This window comes from Boleophthalmus pectinirostris, unplaced genomic scaffold (genome assembly GCF_026225935.1).
Source record: "Boleophthalmus pectinirostris isolate CB_2022bp ecotype Guang Dong unplaced genomic scaffold, ASM2622593v1 HiC_scaffold_18, whole genome shotgun sequence".
Taxonomy (NCBI): domain Eukaryota; kingdom Metazoa; phylum Chordata; class Actinopteri; order Gobiiformes; family Gobiidae; genus Boleophthalmus; species Boleophthalmus pectinirostris.
This window is the reverse complement of record NW_026571133.1, coordinates 26200739-26218812: the sequence shown is the minus strand read 5'-3', so window position 1 is coordinate 26218812 and position 18074 is coordinate 26200739. Positions and strand designations below refer to the sequence as shown.

The 18074-nt window shown below is 40.2% G+C and overlaps 2 protein-coding genes across 11 annotated transcripts in view; one reads left to right on the top strand and one right to left on the bottom strand.

Moving 5' to 3' along the window:
* The window catches only part of cdk5rap2 (CDK5 regulatory subunit associated protein 2), a 22782-nt gene extending 11263 nt beyond the window's left edge, over positions 1-11519 (top strand). For 5 of the 10 annotated variants that reach the window (XM_055154224.1, XM_055154223.1, XM_055154225.1 and 2 more), the window contains 27 exons: positions 97-209; positions 292-431; positions 1242-1379; positions 1464-1573; positions 1821-1964; positions 2406-2459; positions 2538-2683; positions 2761-3037; positions 3107-4448; positions 4550-4651; positions 4896-5041; positions 5135-5385; positions 5451-5701; positions 6300-6345; positions 6890-7053; positions 7527-7802; positions 7894-8019; positions 8102-8212; positions 8305-8494; positions 8722-8843; positions 9088-9300; positions 9628-9702; positions 9775-10025; positions 10094-10243; positions 10331-10469; positions 10544-10590; positions 11185-11519. In XM_055154224.1, coding sequence (XP_055010199.1) covers positions 97-209; positions 292-431; positions 1242-1379; positions 1464-1573; positions 1821-1964; positions 2406-2459; positions 2538-2683; positions 2761-3037; positions 3107-4448; positions 4550-4651; positions 4896-5041; positions 5135-5385; positions 5451-5701; positions 6300-6345; positions 6890-7053; positions 7527-7802; positions 7894-8019; positions 8102-8212; positions 8305-8494; positions 8722-8843; positions 9088-9300; positions 9628-9702; positions 9775-10025; positions 10094-10243; positions 10331-10469; positions 10544-10590; positions 11185-11208 — 5148 coding nt within the window. In that variant the 3' untranslated portion in view covers positions 11209-11519. The remainder of the gene's footprint in view (positions 1-96; positions 210-291; positions 432-1241; positions 1380-1463; positions 1574-1820; positions 1965-2405; positions 2460-2537; positions 2684-2760; positions 3038-3106; positions 4449-4549; positions 4652-4895; positions 5042-5134; positions 5386-5450; positions 5702-6299; positions 6346-6889; positions 7054-7526; positions 7803-7893; positions 8020-8101; positions 8213-8304; positions 8495-8721; positions 8844-9087; positions 9301-9627; positions 9703-9774; positions 10026-10093; positions 10244-10330; positions 10470-10543; positions 10591-11184) is intronic. The other 5 variants (XM_055154218.1, XM_055154219.1, XM_055154222.1 and 2 more) reach the window with 5 other exon arrangements.
* On the bottom strand, positions 11506-18074 carry nup188 (nucleoporin 188). The gene is made up of 30 exons (XM_055154227.1): positions 17935-18074; positions 17702-17828; positions 17462-17620; positions 17269-17395; positions 17103-17190; positions 16962-17038; positions 16782-16896; positions 16587-16707; positions 16443-16509; positions 16225-16350; positions 15909-16149; positions 15628-15834; positions 15336-15505; positions 15186-15255; positions 15048-15115; positions 14747-14942; positions 14600-14677; positions 14438-14523; positions 14224-14369; positions 13985-14163; positions 13696-13896; positions 13526-13612; positions 13303-13455; positions 13084-13221; positions 12950-13024; positions 12668-12883; positions 12455-12586; positions 12317-12390; positions 12119-12248; positions 11506-12044 (listed from the first exon to the last, which is right to left on the bottom strand). The coding sequence occupies exons 1-30, from the start codon at positions 18043-18045 to the stop codon at positions 11874-11876; spliced, it is 3936 nt and encodes a 1311-aa protein (XP_055010202.1). The 5' UTR covers positions 18046-18074; the 3' UTR covers positions 11506-11873.

Genomic DNA, 18074 nt, shown 5'->3' with positions numbered 1-18074 from the left:
TTAATTAAAGTCTTTAGAAAATATAATCATTCTATACTAGCATTGCCATGACATATCATATCACCATTTTTTTTTTTTTTTATTCACTTACTTTAGACTGTTCCCAGTTTTAAAGCCCTTCAACAGGAACACGAGGCTCTCAACAGAGCCTTGAAGGCAGAACAGCAGCTTTATTCTAGTTTGGTTCGGACAGTTAAAGAGCAGGACAGGTAGGAAAAATGCTAATGACTCCGGACAGATTCAGTATAAAAATGTATAACAGTAACATAAGTTTTTTTTTTTTTTTTTCAGCGCCCAACGTCTCCACGCTCTACAGCTAGAGCTGACAGCTGTGCAACTCCTTCGACAGCAATTAGAGGAAAGCATCAAAACTAATGATGAACTTAGAGATGACCTGGAAAGAGAAATGCACAGAGCCAAACTTAGAGAAGGTGCAGTGCAAACACACTTTGTTGCAGATGAGGTTGGAAATGAAATAAAAACAAACATTTTAGGTTAAGCAAAGTTGAGCAAATGGAACTTTGTTTGACCTCCATGTACAAACTTCTAATCTCATTTCGTTTTCCCTGAACATCCTTTTTCTCAACTTGTCTATGTTGTCTGTCTGTTAAATGTTTGTTCTTTCATCTTTCCATAAACCTGCATGTTGTTCCAAGCATGAACCAATGTCATAGTCCTGTAACTATCCTTCTCATTCTTAACCTGTCTAACGAAAATAAAGACCATAGTCTGTTTTTCGCATTGTTACAATCACTTTTATTATCATGACTGAGTTTGTGACAATATTCCAATCCTATAAAATTTGTTATTGGATAATAGTTTACAAATTATTGTTAAGGGTAATGCACTTGAAATAAAGGAATTTTATCTTGTGACATCTACTTAATGTTGTTATAGAGCATTAATTCACAGTGCCATGGGGCAGAGGTTAAGGGTGATTAAACGCATCACAACCTCTGTGTGCCTTTCTGATCCCTCCACTTGAGTCTCAAATCTATAAATAGGAAGTGTGTTCAGTCCTAGACTCACAATTACATAACACATTTGAGTTCTTAAATCTACAGAACGCAGCAGTGTATTTCTTATTTTGTATAAATGTGACCTCTTGTATTCAATATACTGCTTTTTGTATAGTTTAAGGCACGGTATTTTTTAAATATTCTTACGTGCTCTTCTGTGCAGTTGTACAGCATTCAGAAATCTATTTAGAATACTCACGTTATTTTTTTTTTCTTCTACAGGTATGGACCTTATTGACCCTAAGGAGCTTGAGAGCATGAGAAACCAATTAGAAGATGCACAACGGTGGAATGTGTCACTGCAGGCTCGCTTGGGGGCTATCCAGAATCGTGGAGGAGGTGTGGGTGGAACCAATGATGGTGGGTGATAGATCAAGGACAGGACATGTGATATTTTCAGTAAATTCATTGTGTAAAGATGCACTTTGTGTTTCTGTCCTGCAGGTGACTCCTTGACTTTCTTAGGTGACCAGACATCGTATTTGAGCATTTGTGTTGGAGAAGAGCAGGATGACAATTTGTCCCAGTTGACCTCCCAGGAGCTTAGGGAAAAGGTTAACACAGCATTTATTTTTGAATTTTATTTATTTGTTTCAGACAGGGACAGCGCACAATTTTTACATTAACCTTGACAGGAGAGATGCATTGTACCAGGTTGTAGCACCAGTGTTAATTTCCACCTGTAGTCCTTGTGCGGGTTCATTGATTGATTGTATTTAATTGACCTTGGCTATCAACTGTTCACTGTGTATGTATGAAACAGAAATAAGTAAAGCCTTCATTCAATGTATTTTGTTTCAGGTGACAGAACTCCAGGACTATATTAGTAGACAGAATGCTTTGAACAGAGACCTGCAGAACAGATTGAGCTTGCTGGAAAAGTCATATCTTAAAAGTCCTGATAAAGACGAGCTGAAGATGGGATCACAGATCTTTTGGAAGCAGGTTAGCATAAGAAGGGCGCTGTTGGTAACCTTATAATCTTCAAAACAACATAAACCTAACAAGTATGCAGATGTTCCTGCAATAATTTCTATACATCTATCGTATTAATTCCTTTCGATAATGTGACCCTTTTGTCTTAATCCTTAAGTTTCTCAAGCATGTTGTGTTTTGAACCTAATATAGTTGTATGTTATGAACTGCTTTCTTAGATAATTAACAAGCCTCTTAACAGTAGCTCAAGCTGTCTCCTCTCTCCTTTACCTCTCCTAACTTGTTTCCTTTTATCTCTGTGTCCCATAAATTGGTCTTGTTGCCACACCACATTAGACGCACCATGCCATTCAGTTGTTGCTGTGCAGTGTTTTATTGATTCTGTTCCACCATTATTTTTTTCTTTATCAAATCATCTGCATCATCCTCGCTTCCATGTCATTATCCTAGCAGCCTTTGACTCACCAGGATAAAGAGAGCCAGACAGATGCCACACTGGAACCGGTATGATAGTGGTCTTTGTTCTCAAAACCAAAATAGAACATTTTGAGCTAAAACAGTATTGTATCATTCCCAAATTAGAATATTTGTGGAGATTTTAAAAGTATAGTTGATGAAACTAGAGGACAAACTCGGTCTGGCTGTGACACAAAAGACAAGGATCACTGTGTGGATGATATTACAATTTCAAATCCATTCGATAAAGCCTGCTCTGAATCATGCTTCAAGTGAGTCTATCCAAATAATTACCTTATACTGTGGCTGGTTCTCTTTTCTGAATTATATATTTTTTCCTTATTTACAGAGAGAAACTTGTTAAAACTATACAACTAAAAGAAAAAACATCACACGAATCAAAAGAAGAGTGTGTGGAGGCCTCAGGGGAGTGCATTGATGCTGTGAGTCAGGCACATAAAACTGGAGAAATGCCCCAACCCCAAAAAATTGTAACATCAAATGGCCAAACAAAATCTAACAAGACTGGTACTCAGAAAGCTTACACCAAAGAGCTAACTGCGCAGTCATTTACTGGAAACTCAAAACTCAAAACTGGCACAAAATCTAGTCACACAAAGGTTTGGGTAAGATAATATGTAATTTGTCACTATTTTAATGTGTACAAGTTTGTCTTATTCAGTGTATTTTTTTAGGCTTCACAATCTCGACTTCCTGTACCTGTGAGGCGAAGATATGAAGCTACTGGTGGTGCACTTGAACATCAACTTTTAGATGTGGCCCATGGAAGCGATCAGCAAATTCTCTCCTCAGATTCCCTCTCATCACAGTCTTGCCCCTCCTCCCTTGATGCACTTGTGTCCAACAGTAGCTTCGAGGTCAAACAAAACTCTTGCAGCACCCTGCCCGATGTCCCTTCAGCAACACAGTTAGAGATACTTCAACAGCAGTGCCAGGATAAGGAGGTATTAATCAGTGAACTTCATGAAAAACTAGCAGACTTGAAGGAGCTCCAAACCCAGCTTCAAGAAAAAGAGCGACTTAATCTTCAGTATACAGAGGCCCTCCAGGCAGCTGAGTCCACTATTGCATATTTAACTGCTTGTAGTCTAGATAGCCAGGGTGCTCTTGGGTCTAACCTAAGTGGTTCAAATGCCACACTTCAAAACAAATGCATAGAACTTAAGCATGCCTTAAATGAGAAGGTAGAGTATATTTGTGAGTTAACAGAACTACTTCAAGAAGCTGACACGGTTTCAAATTCATCAAAAAGTAATGGTCCAAATCATGATATCACTGATCTTGATATCAAAGCTGTTTTGCAGAGAAATGCCTGCAGCAAAAAACAGAACCAAGATGACTTATCTGGATCTAGTAATGAGCTGCCTTCAAATGCACAGTGGGACAGCAACTCTGCAGTGCTGACAAAGATATTACAAACTGCTGATTCTGTTGGGAGAGATGGCCAAAATGATAGTTCAAATAAAACACCATCAGAGCAGTTTGAGGCTATAGGTTCTCACATGAGCGATTCACAAAAAAGAATTGTGGTTGTCCTAATGAACTGTCTCAATGCCACTAAGTCTGCCATTGCATCCCTGACTGCTCACTGTACAAACAGCTCATCAGTGACATCTACTGAGCTGCAGACATGTCTGGATAAGTTAAAGAAGGCATTCAATGAAAAAGAAACCCTAGGAGACATCACATTGCTTAGTATTGAAACTAGCGATGCAGAGTGCTCCAGCTCACCTCAAATGAAAGATCAGTGCCCACAAGGTCCTCATCACAACCTACAAGTCCTGTATGAAGTCTTTAGCAGCCTTCAACAAAAAATGTTGGAACTCCAGGCCTCACAAAAGAGCTCAGATGGGCAGAGACCTTTACAAAACACCAAGGCACTACCACCGAATGTGCAGAACCAGATCGAGACTCTTCACAAGGAACTGAGAGAAAAAAGAAAGATCTGCAAAAACCTAGAGGAGAAACTAGCCACGGCACAGTCCAAAACACCAAGTCCAGGAGCTACTCATAATGGTAAGATGTACCCATATTTCCTGTCCTTTTCACTTGTTTACATGTTTTAATGTGATATCAATGAACCCAATAATTACATGTTGTCTTGCCTCAAATGGTAGCACTGAAGCAAGATGAGAAAGGCGTGCAGGTGGATTTGCAGGACCTGGGTTACGAAACGAGTGCCAAGAGTGAGAACGATAGGGAGGAGAGCAGTAGCACAGGTAGCTAGCTCTCAGGCAGCCTATCTAAAAACTAATGGGGTTATCTCCGCATGAAGAGTGGACAAAATCTGACTATTTGCTCTTTTCTGGTTGGGTCTAATAATAACTGCTGCACTGTTCCTGGTTTTAAGTTTAACGTTTCTCATTGACAAAAACTGCATGTGTTTTCTCTAAGAATGTCTTGCTTGCTCATTATCAAATATTGTAGAATGCCTTCTGATGTGTTTGTTTTTTTGTGTCACAGATTTGGAGGTCGGATTTAAACCTATTTGCGGTGCAGCTAGTCTGCCTTCCCTCTTGAAGCAGGAACAGGCAATTTTTTCCTCTACAGAAAACCTTTACTCAGCATCCAGCACATACCCTACATCCCCCGTTCTAAGCTCGGCTAAGGTTAACCAAAAAATGAACTCTGTTGTCCAGCATTGTATTAGCACATGCTAAATGTGTTTATTTAGAGTTAATTGTTGGTTATTTCCTTTCTAGGCAAGCATAAAAAGTTTGCGTAGAAGCTCATTATCCAGTGATGTGGTTGCCAGCACATATGAACCTTCAGCAATTAGAGAAGAGGACCATGCACAACCCCATGATGAAGAAATGGATAATAGAGCCATGCATTTAAGAGGAACAGCCCTTAAGGACAAAACAAACTGCCTGAATGTTAGCTCTGAGAGAAGAGCGTCACTTAGCCTAAGTGACCTGCTCCATAGTCGAAGTGGCTCAACATCACCTGCCAGGTTTGATTTCACTAAATTCTTGATTTAAGTACAACTATTGTAACACTGTTGTTTATCCACCACAGACTGGAGTCACTGATTCAGTCTCAGGCCAGAGAGCTGTCCCAGCTGAGACAGGAGATCAAGGACAGTCGGAGGCTGGGCGCCCTGCAGCGGCAGCAGCTTGAAGACTTGGGCAAGGCCTTTAGTAATCTGATACAGTCTGCTAAATTGGACAACCTCATGGGGGAGGAGGTCAAAAAGCAGCTTGACAGAAGCATTGCAATTATGGACAGTTTGGAAGGACGTCTTGATAGAAGTCAACAGCGTTCAGAGGGTAATTTATTTTATTTGTACATAATCTTGCTGTTATTGTATATAAACATACATGACACATGGATACATGGAAAATCTTTATTCATGGTTGCAGCAAATAACTTTCTAGTTTTAGTGACCAAACGTCCTTGTCAAAGCCTCATCTCCTCAAATCTCAGAAGCTAAGCAAGGCCTGGCCTGGATAGTACTTGGATGGGAGATCACTGGCAAAATCAAATGCCACAGTGGGGCGCCAGTGGCAAAAAACTGTTGTGTCCTTAGTCAAGACATTTCACCCACATTGCCTGATATGAAAGTGTTGGTTGGACAGGCAGATGGTACAGACCGGCAGAGTTGCTTCTGTCAGTCTGCCCCTGGGCTGCTGTGGCTACAGCAGTAACTTACCAACACCAAGTGTGAATGAATGAATAATGCACGAAATTGTAAAGTGACTTGGGTTGTGTTTGGAAAAGTGCTGTGTAAGACTAATGCATTATTAGATTTATCTGTACAATTCTGTCACATTTTTCTAGACTCTTGTGCATCGATTTAGTTGCTGTGAGCATAACTTGTTCAAGTGTTTTACAAACCAATCACATAATTGTTCTGCTGTTCAACAGGAGAGTCTCTTTTGGGGAGTGAACACAGTGCAAAAGTCTCACACAGGTACGTTATTCTTTCTATGATCATGTTCAGCATGCTTTTTATTGAATTAAACAGGAAGAGGACAAAAACAAACCACTGCTATAGCAGAAGCACTTCATTTAAAGTCTGTCAATTATTAGTTTGCTTAATAAATGGTCGTTTGGATGTGACATACTATTGTATCATTGTCCCTGATGTGAGCAGTGATGAGGAACATGCTCCTCCTGACAGCCCAGCTCAAATACAGCAGGAAATAGATAGACTACGAGTGGATCTAGAAGATGAAAGGGAGTTGCTACAGCAGCATGTCAGCCTCTTAGTCCACCAAAACCTCATCCTGGCTGATTGCACTAGGGACCAGCTGGACCTGTGAGTTAGTTGCAGACGTAGTGTGCAGTGATCTTTTTCTTTCCTAATGCCAATTTATTTCCTGGAATTAGTAAATTAGCCTCTAGTGCCTCTAGTTTCTTTCAAAAACTGTGTTCATCGTTTCTGTTCTGGTGATACTTTATTATTCTCTCATTCATAATGAGATAACACATTTTACTCAATTTGAATTATTCAGGTTAACTAAGGAGCTGCAGGAGAAGAACCGTCTCATCCAAAACTTGCAGAGTCAAACCACTGACCAAAGTCCAGGCAGTCACCATAGCTCTCATTCTAATTTGCACCACATAAACAAGACCTGCTCATCTTCCCATAGCAGCCAGGAGTCCAAACCAACACAGAGTAAGTTTATGCAACTCATAATACGTCACTGTGTAAATTTTTTTCCCATTATCAAATGTATTTCAAATGAGTGATTATACCCATAATAAATGAATGTATATTTAATCATGCATAATTATTAGTATAATATATATGGACAACTGTTAATTATCCAGTCACACTCCAGTGAGATTAGTGGTGCTTAGATGCAGCTTTTAACAGCACTTCCTTTACAGATACTTACTGATGCACATAGAACAATACATGGTGAGGAGCACAGCGGGTGTCCAGTTACAGTCCACCTGCTCTTAAAGTTGCATTATTCAGTGACACCTATCCAATTTAATGTTTTAACACAAATTTCTTTATGAATTAAATACGATTATCAATGAGAATCATAATTGGAGTAGTTTCAAAGCAGCTTTCCCTTAGCTTTCTCCTTGTTAATAGCCCATGTACAGCACTTAGCCTGCTCTTCATGTTACATTGTCCAGGCCGACCGCTCTCAGCTGAAGGGGGTGGAGTTTTGGAGAGGGGTGCCTCTGATCACGGTGACACTGTTAGCAGACTACAGGGCCTGCACAGGGAGAATGTTCGGCTTCAGGAACAACTGAGGAGCAGCGAGCAGCTCAATACCACGCTGCGTAGTGAACTTGACCTGCACTGTACCATCATGGCTCAGAGTAGCTCACAGGGCCGTGGTGAGTCCGGGCTTGAAGCCAGACTAGGGGCAGACAGCAGTTCTCCAAGGGACTGTCCACTCACTTCAGGTGCTAACATATCTGTTGTTAGGTCCATATTATTGTATAAGTAATAATAATACAATACATTACACTTTAAACTTTTTGGAATTCTTCACAGACCTACTAGCAGAGCATTTACAAGAAATCCGAGCTCTCCGTCGTCATCTTGAAGAAAGCATCAGAAACAATGACAGCCTAAGGGAACAACTGGAGAAGAAGCTTGCAGAGGCACACCAAGACTCAGGTACTTTCCTACTTGTAATGTATTTATAAAATATTATAATATATAATTTCTGTGACTGATGACAGTGATTTTGACCTCTTAGTGCGTACCCACATCTTCATCAAAGGCCGTGAGGAGCACAGTCAGGTTACGCAAGAGAGACAGTATCATGCGCAACAAACCTCGAAAAAGCAGCTAAACTATGAGTCTGAAGGTAAACATACATTACAGATGAATAAAGTAAATAGGTAAATAATCACATAAATAACTAATAATCTAAGAATATGTTTCTTTCCATTATTGCAGATAAGCAAAAGGAGAATGACAAACTGCGGGAGACTTTGGCAAGAAGAGCCGCAAAACTGGAGCAGAGCAGAAAGGAGTGTGAGATGCTGCGGCAGGACAACATGCAAATGCAAGAGAGACTGGAGTTCATGAGTCAAGAAAATGCTCAACTAAAAGATTCTTTGCTCTGCAGTAAAGAGGAGCTCCTGAGGTACAAACATGGATATATGGCTGAACGTTTTACATGACATCTACACCACTTTAGTGGACTATAAGAGTCGGCAATATTGTATTGTATATTAACATAAGAAGCCCATTCAAATGTGCATTCCTGTGTACCTGAAAGATGGTGACCTATTACCCTCAGTTTACAGGCAGTGGTAAATGAAACCTGGACCATGGCACCACTTTACTTCTAAATATATTTTTCATTTTTAGGCTTCAGCATGAAGTGAAAGTTCAAGGTCAACAGCTAGTGGATTCACACCATCTTCTCCAGTCTTTGCGTGTGGAATTGCAGGTTTATGACAAACTGAAGAGCCAAGGTCTGAAATCTACAGGTACAAAATATGTTTTCAATAAATAGCATTTTAACATGTGCAGGCTATATAAAAAATTAGAATATCATGAAGAAGCTTGACAGCTTCACTCTATGTGTCATGAGTCTATATATAATATGGGTTTGACTTTGGTGAAAATATAGAACTTTTTTCATGATACTCAAATATTTTGAGGTGCTCTGTATTGTTGTTGACCTCTAGTGTTTTTATTATATTTCACAAGAATGATGTTTTCTGTAAACAGAAGATGGGCAGACTGCACATGGGCAAGAGCCTGTGTTTTCAGCGGGCTCAGTGGACCTGGGAGAGCTGATGTCTGAGATCAGAAGTTTGCGACTTCAACTGGAGAAGAGCATCCAGACCAACAACGCCCTGAGACAAAGACTGGAGGAGCAGATCAATCATGGACTCAACCACTCTGAAACCATTAACATCAATTACATGCTTTCCTCTCCAGGTAATATCACTTTACATCATAGGAAAAAAACACACACAGATGGGACAGGCAGGACATAATAGTTTATTTTTTTAATCTTTTACCATAAATGTATCTTAATTAAGTGTTGTTTTTATTATATGTATTGGGGTTCTCTGTTTTATCTTCAACATTTGGTCAGCTGTGGTTGTTTTTGAATGTGCTTTACAAATAAATCTGACTTGACTTGACAATACAGTTTAGAAAAAAACATTTTGTGTTTCAGGTTTTGACAATAGAGATCTAGATTTAGCATAAATTATCTGTTAATGTGAAGAAAAAATTATATTTATGTTACATTTGTTGTAGATGAGGCAACCAGGACTCAAGGTCTGGACAACTTGAATCCTGCTCCTCACAGGCGATATGCTAGAAACATCCATGGTTAATTTTTTTGTTTGTCAGAAATTAAAGATTATTTGTGCTATTCATATTCTTATTATTTTTGTTTTCCAGCTCAAAAACAACAGTCAGTAGTTGATGGAGGATCTTTGAGTAGCAGCTCGATGGACAGTACTGGTGCTCCCTCTCGCCTGGTACCCGGTCACCGGATGTGGGCTAATCGTAATGGCCGTCATATTTTGGGCTTGATTGAAGACTACAGTGCTCTTCGCAAACACATCTCAGAAGGGCGCAAACTTTCCCACAGTATGGACATGCAACTGCAAGAGTGTATACTGTTCTTTAAGGAACAATGTTCAGACAAGGTACTCACATTTATGTGTCTTAAAAATTAAAAATACACATTATACATTACGTGAAACTACCTGATTAGTTTCAGGAACAGAAGCCTCTGAACAGTTTGTGCACTAATATGGGCACACTGCAGCACGTCCTGGAGGAGGCCAACCGTCTGCTTAAACTGTTGTGGCGCGTGTCTCTGCCCGTCAATGCAACAACTGGGGACATGGGTCACAACCAGCAGGTACACTGCTGAATTGAAGAACTGTGAACTGAAGCTGGACCTTGATATATAGACATCCAGACTGATTCATGCTGCTCTTCATTTTAGGATGAGCAGCTGAAACGGGAGATCTCCAGGCTGAAGAACAGAGTGCTACAGCAGGAGAAGATGTTGAGTGGAGCTGTGAAACGTCTTGGAACAACCAATCAACTCAAAGAGGGAATGGAAAGGGTCATCATTGATCAGTGTATGTAATTGTTATTAGACATCCATTTATAAAAGACAGATTATTTTAATTCCCCTCTTTTAATTTAAATGTAGTGTCGTTGACTCATGGGATTTTGAAGAAAGCAAGAGGAAATTTAGAGGTAAGTGTGTTTAGTGTTACTTAAAATACAAAACTGTTTTAATTACATCTGTTAGTAGAGAATCATTCTTACTTCTTATTCTTTATAAAAATATTAGACAAATTATTGTGCCCTTATTGGGCTCAAAGGTCTGTCTGGATCACCAGCTGAAGGTGAGTATAGGGTAGTGATGACTTGGTGCATGAAACTTGTGTGATTTTTTTATTTTTTTTTAATGCATGTACCACTACCATGTATTTTGTGTTCAGACAATTTTACCTACTGTATGCATATGTTTATAATTCTGCATGAGCAGACAAATGTATTGCCCTTTTTACACTGTCCATTTCTGAATCGATTCTTCCTTCCAATATAAACCATCAAGCACCATATCAGGATGATCTTTCTTTGTCCTGGTGCAATGTCTGTTGGAGGTGGTCTGTGTCCATTTGAGGCTGGCTTGTAGCAGCATCAGTCAAAAATATTTTAGTGCAGTTCAAGTGGGGCCCTAGGCCCAAACTTGGCCCTGCTAGTTTTTTTTTTTTTTTATTTAAGGCCAATTTTGGGGGGTTATACAAACACGATTCTGTACTAAAGTTTTCATTCCTCTCACAGGAGATCCCAGTGAATGGCCTGTAGCAGATTTCCAGTCCGATCCAAGAGATGGTCTTGAGACGAGTCAGCACTTTAGACAGAAGAGCTGTAGCTCTCTGCAACTCAGATAAACCTGCTGTCAACTAATCCAGATTCAGTTTTATTTATTTGCTAGAGAAATGATATTCTAGGTACTCATTTTCCTAAATTGTATTTTTAACACAGGATTTTACCATTTTCTTTTAGTGCCTTTGTGTAAATATTACTTTACCCATGTCTCAAGATGCAGTAAGCAATTTCAGTGTTTTCAGTGTGAATCATTTTTAAAGAAAAATAAAATCATTGCTGATAGAAAAGTTGCTTTATTATGACAAATCTAGGCACGTTTTTGGTAGCTTCTTTAAGTGGGTTTAGAAACAATTATAAAAATACAAGTTACATAGGGTGGACAATACAAAAGGAACATTTGTGTATATTTACAGCAACATCAGTCAACTGTTTCTGATGCCCACTGACCTATATAACTAGGCCTTATGAAAATCACTCTAGTCAGCAACTATTAGTTGTAATATGGAAAAAGATACAGAAACATGGTAGTCTACTTGCAGTAAGTCTGTCAAATTACTTAGACATTACTTGCAGTGTTATAGTCTAGACAAAGACAATACATGCGCATCCCAAGTTGCTTTACTTTATGTGACTGACATAAGTTATCTCTGTACAAGTCTGACAAAGGCTTGGACCAGCTGGATAAAAGGCTCCTGTCCCTCATGACTGCTTTTGGGAGTAGCAGCTTTGGTTTGACTCAAAGGAAAACCACTGGCAGGAGAGGAGGGAGAACCTCTACGAAAGTGTCGAGACAAGCTTGATAGAAGTGTACTCTATAAAAGAAAAAAGTATTATATTTGCTGCAAAAAATATATTTTTTCAGTCAAGTGCTTCACCAGGACATTACCAGTTCAGAGCTGAGTTCCTGTTTGAGTCGCTGTTTGTCTCTAGGAGGGATAGAGCTGTCTTTGAGACATCGAACAGCTTGGGAGATCAGCACATAGAAACAGTTCTCCATTGTAAATATAAGCAATGACCTGGAGAGAATACATAAAGTTCAAAATCATTCTCTTTTATTAATAATCTGCTTAAAAGAGCTGCATACTTTAAGGCTTGGATCTCCTCTGATGAAACAAGTGACACAATACTCAAGGAGGCTGGTTCTTTCTTCTTATCCATCTAAAGTAAAAGCTCAGATATAAGCAGAGTAATATTTATGCTTAAATTAATGCTGAAGACTTGCCTCACTCAGGATGCTCAAAGCAACATTAATGGTGGCCAGCAAAGTCCCAAAGGAAGGAGGGACATCTGGGTCAAATGCAGGAGTAGTGAAACTGAGCACAAATAAGATCCTATATTCTGCCAGGTCCATGCACTACGACAAATGCAGAAAAAAAACGTATTATCTTGGTGTACTGTTAGGTTATTGTGTTACATGTGTTAATAGATTAATGACCTGATCCAGAAGGATCTGGCAGCAGTCTGGAGTAAAATGCTGTAGTGTTGCTAATGTCTTGCTGAGGATCTTGAGCAGACTGCACTGAACAGCCAAGAGGGCTTTCTGCTCCACCTCCTCTCTCTCCCCTCCACTGGGTGCGTCTTTAGAGAGGGTCGGAGGCAGCCGGCTAGTCCGTGGGAGGGGACCCGGGGGCAATGCCTCACCATTTTTTGCCTGAGACAAATATATTTAAGGATGGGATAAAAGCAAGCTAGAGGTGGTTATATAAAGGGAACTAACCTGTAGGTAGTGATGGAGCATTTTCTTGCTGTGGAGCAGGTATGTGCACGTCTGACACAGGTAACACAGATTTGTCTGTGGAACACAGTTAGGTGAAGACAGGAGACTACAGCAGTACTAGATCTTTCACTTACCTGTATGTCACTAAGAAGTTTGGGCAAGTGGAACTGCCACTCCTTACAGAAGTTTGAAAGTTGAAGCAAGAAGCCAACAGTGTGATCCGCCTCGTCCAAACAAGCCAAGCTCTGCACTGTTCGAACTGCATTCAGACACTGGAAATGTGCACACAAAAAAAGAATGTAATAACATAATAATCAGATCCTTTTTCAAGCAATTCAGCTTTAAGCTTCTACCTGTAGTATGCGTTCTTGGTGCACTCCAACAAAGTCCAAGGCTTCATTGATGAAAGTGTAACGGAGAGTTTTGAGCAGACTTTCCATCAGGGACATGCACAGACGATAGACACCGGGCCAGCATGCAGAGTCTTGGGACCTGCGTGAGAAACTCTGTACACAAATGATGAATTTATTTATTTTTTTATTGATAGAAGAGTATTTGTTGTATAGCTGTTACTACCTGGGATACAGTAGACACTTCATATACACTGAGGAGAGGCAGACAGATGGTTTGAGTTATGCCAGCACCAGCAACTGCTGCAGCCCCCTGAGGAAAATAAATGTTATAAAGTCAAGAGAGGAATTTGGCAAGATAAATAGCATGGTTCGACTGAATTAAGGACTAGTTACCTGTGGAGTCCGAGCCAATGTTAGCAGCAGATGAAGGGCAGCCTCAGTAAAGTAGAGGTTGTGCTTGGATCTCAGGCTGAGCTCCAGGGCACTGAGAACAGAAGGCAGCACTGGCACTTTCCTCATCACCGAAACCCACTGTTCCCCATCTTCATTACTGCGACACAGTTCCTTTGCTAAATGCAGAGCAAGTACACAAACCTAGGGGAAACAACAGCAAAGCACAAGATGAGAGTTAAAGTCCACCATGTAACGCATAATAGGGCATTAACCCTTAGTGGTTGCTCACCCCGTCTCTCCGATCCTTCTGTTGGCTACGAGGAGAGTCGGTTTCCATACTATCTTCATCATCCAAGCTCTCTCCCGCTTGGCGCAGTAAACGAGTATTGTCAATGAGAGCCAAGGATTCATCTTTTACGGTTTCACAGACGGACAGTAAAAGTTGAGGCAGCAGAGCAATCTCTCCTCCTAGATCATAAGCGACACAGTCAGCTAATGTTAAAAGAATCACATAAATCCATCTTGTACCGTTGAGGCCTTGAATTTGTAGCACAGATATCAGAGCAGAAAAGATTTTGGCTTTGGTCCTCTCCATCATCTGCTGGTCAGCTTGCAGGACACTTTCCAGAATGAGTGAGAGAGGGCAGAGGACATCGGGCGCAGCAGCTACCACACTGGCGAGAGAACAGGTGCTTCACATGTATTCTTGAGAGTATTTGCCAAGTTCACAGGAACTACAAACCTTTTCCACTGTTTGAGGAGAATGAGTAGTAGAGTGGCCATCATGGATCCGAGACGTAGACAAGGTACAGATGTGGGTGTTGTAAGCTAAAGGAGACAGCACGTGTCAAAGTCAAATCAGCCGTGAAAATATAAACAAAAAAACTTCATGACAGTAACTTACTGCAGCTTTAGCTCCATCCAAAACATCCATAAATAGTTTAAGCTTGGTTGAATCCTCAGTTAAATGCATCACTTCAGACTAAAATGTAAAGCAGTTTTAGAACATCTGATACCTTGGACAAAAAGACTTAATTTAACTGTAACATACATGAGTGGTGGAGAGAATAAGCAGCATTCTCCAGGCTGCAATCAACATTTGTGTTTCCGCAAAATAACACACACCCTCCTCCTCCATCTCTGCGACATGGCACACCAGAGATTTGACATAATGAGACCAATACTCGTAGCGCCGACTGTTGGAAAACCTCTGGAGACTATCCTTAAGAGTTTTTTCCAAAGAGCTACTAAAACAAATATAACAAAAGGTATTTTCTTATATTCAAACAAGATATTTTCATTAAAAAACAAAAAACTATTTTGAACATTTTGTCTGCTATTTGTGCTATTACCTCACAACGTAATAGATTTCAAGTCCAAGTATTTTCATGACAAACGCACAAGTCTCAAGCACACAGGGCTACAAACAAAAGTACAGAAAATGGGTCAGGAAATGCACTGTGTATGTTTGAGTAAAAAAGCAAAAATACCTCTGCTGTGTCTGAAGGAGGAGGAAGACTCCCAAATAAGGGCGTGGACAAATTTTCCCAAAACCTTTCCCTAAAACAAGAATTGTAAATTCTCATATTTTGAAATTGCAATTATTTTAAAAATAAAGTAATATTGTGTAAGAGTCTTACTTGGTTCTGAGTACAGAAATGGCACTATCCCTGCGATCTTGCCAGAGAGCGAGAAGAAAGGCCAAAGCTGCTCTGTGGAGTAGAGGTGGACACCAGTATTTTCCTTGCTGTTTTGAGTCAATTAGGTCCAAAACCACATGGAGACAGCTCCATTCTCCCAGGAGAAACTCCTGCCAGAATAAATCAATGTTCTATCAAACACAGTCAGTACTCAAAAAAAGATCAAATCAAGGATGGACCCTCCATCTCAATGTATCAGTGCATCCCAAGATGAAATGTATTGCATTCTCACCTTTGAACCCTCACTACTATCTTTGACTTCTAAGTTAAGAAAGAGTTCGATCAGGCCTGGTTGAGTTTCCACAGCAACAGTAAGAAACTCCAGAATCATGACTTTGATCCTCATGTCTTCTGTTTTGCTCTGCAGTCGTATGAGGAAAGCATCCCGGATAGCTGCAGCGTCGCTACCAAGACAAGCGTAAACTGACATGGGAGCCACCTGTAAGCACAATGTTACTGTAGGCCTGAGTGATATCTCCAAGTACATGCTTTTGGCCTGAATAGAGTACTTACAGTAGCAAGGCGCTTGAGGAGCTGGATGGCAAGTCGAGGTAGTGCTGGGTCATGTTTATGGTAAATGTACTTTGCAAGTACAACTACAAGGTTGTGGCCGTGCCCACCATGTTGTGTCAGAGCTTGCTCAAGAGGCGAGGCCACATCAGTCGGAGGTTTCAGGCGTATTACATTGTTTGTCACAGAGAAAGCCAGTTTCACAGTTTGAATAAGGATCTGGCCTGGACCCTCAGACCCACCACTAGACAAGAGATGACAGTCAAGACATTTCACTTGCAAAATTGAAAAGGCATTATAATAATTAAAAGCTTTTCACCTGCTAGGCTGTGCAGCCAGTACCACATCTATAGTATCCACACCAACTCCCATTATATTGACAATGGCTTGACCAGCCTCAGTGTTTGCCAAACTGTAGATGCATAGGGACTGCAAAGTAGGAGTGCTGAAGAAGAGAGATACTTGTCAACAAATGTTTTTTGTGAAAGTTGGCATGTTTTACATTTAGAATACTACAAGGTCCAAAGTTTAACTTACCTGCCCTGGCTCTCTCCTTCAGGGCTCAGATTGAGAATGCCATGGATAAGTTCCAATATTAGACAGCCTGTCAATAGTTTGATTTGTTATTATTTACATTATAGAATACACTTGTTGATAGTTTGAAAAATAATAACTACTCACCAATTCTCTCACGTACTCCATAGGTGTTATATCGCCACTTGTGATAAGTGGGGAGCATTTCCTTTAGCACCAACAGCACACAAGGTATTAGACCACTGTTCTGTGTGCTTCCAAGCTGACCCTAAAAAAAGTGTGGATGAATAAAAACCCCAGTAACAGTGAGCCTATAAATGTTATAAAACTGTTGCAAGAAACCTTAACTAGAGTTGTAATAAGTCGTAGAAAGGCGATAGTCACAGGATACTCCCCTCTTGGCTGCTCAATCTGAACCAACAGGTTGCCGTAGTTGCCTGCTTTCATCCCCTCAGCACTGCAGAAGTGTTTGTTAGCATTTAAAGATAAAGAGTGATAATGCATTTGGTCATGATAATTTACCTTACACACTGAGCCATGGAGGTCAGTGCATTTGATGCAAATGGTAAAAAACCTGTGTGCTGTAAACTTGACCACACCTAAAAGACAACATTTCAATAAATTATAAAGATAGATATCATAACATATGTCATTTCAAATTACCTTTCCAGGCAACCTTGCAGCCAAAACAGACAGGCAGTTGACACATGATGCAATTACATCTACTGGGGGACTAATGACTGATGTCAATCTGGAATGAAAATAATGGTCACAATCATAATGTGTAGTATTTTTAAGTACTCAAATTCACATATGGATACCACTTTACCTCTGTAAAAGCATGTAGATGCGGGAAGTGAGCGGGAGAAGACAGTCTGACACAGACCAATCTGTGCTTATGATTTTATGGACTAGGTCTAGGATCGGCTTCACACGAGTACAATGCGAAAGAACATCTAGTAAAAAATACAAATAAAAGTATAACAGATGTAATAACCTTACTGATATTCAAAACACCATACCTGCAGTGGAAACAACATGGAGCAGCATCTCCACCTCACATGTGAACAGAGCCCAGGCACTGTAGGAATAGTCCCAGCGCACCACATAGTCCTGCTCAGGCCTCATCAGGACCTGGCCTCGCACACCCTGAGGTAGCCACAGGTTTGTCTGCCCAGAGCCTATTGGCGCACACACATTCATTATTAGGGAAATTAACATGACTACTTGAATCACTTAGGGCCATCAAGGAGAACACCAACCAAGAGGATAAAGCAGTTTTGGTGTCCTCCTTCTCCACAGTGTTTCATCATCCTGGGCGATTATGTCATTGGGTTTATGTTTGTGAATTTCTGTGTACAATGACATCTTATCTAAAAAGTTGTAAACCTGTGGGTCAAAAGCAAGAAACATACATTTAATTTATGTTATAACTATTATAACTATAGAGCAGTGTGATCAATAGAATACATGAACAAACAAAAAAAGTGTCTACCTTTTTGACGGTAGTCTTGTTTGAAAGAAGAGCAGTTAATAGTTGCAACAAAGGTGCAATTTTGTGAGGAAACATCCCAACCGCACTGTCCAAAATCATCCCCATTCCCATGTTAGGCTTCTGAAAGAGAAATGTGAAAT

Bases quoted from the DNA above. Each gene is read 5' to 3' on its own strand.
- nup188 (XM_055154227.1), bottom strand. From the start codon at position 18,045: ATGGGAATGGGGATGATTTTGGACAGTGCGGTTGGGATGTTTCCTCAC. The intron at 16,897-16,961 runs GTAAATTATCAT...ACACTTCTGCAG, and splicing joins TCCATGGCTCAGTGTGTAAG to TGCTGAGGGGATGAAAGCAG. The intron at 14,524-14,599 runs GTAAGTTACTGT...TGTCTCCTTTAG, and splicing joins TGGATGGAGCTAAAGCTGCA to CTTACAACACCCACATCTGT.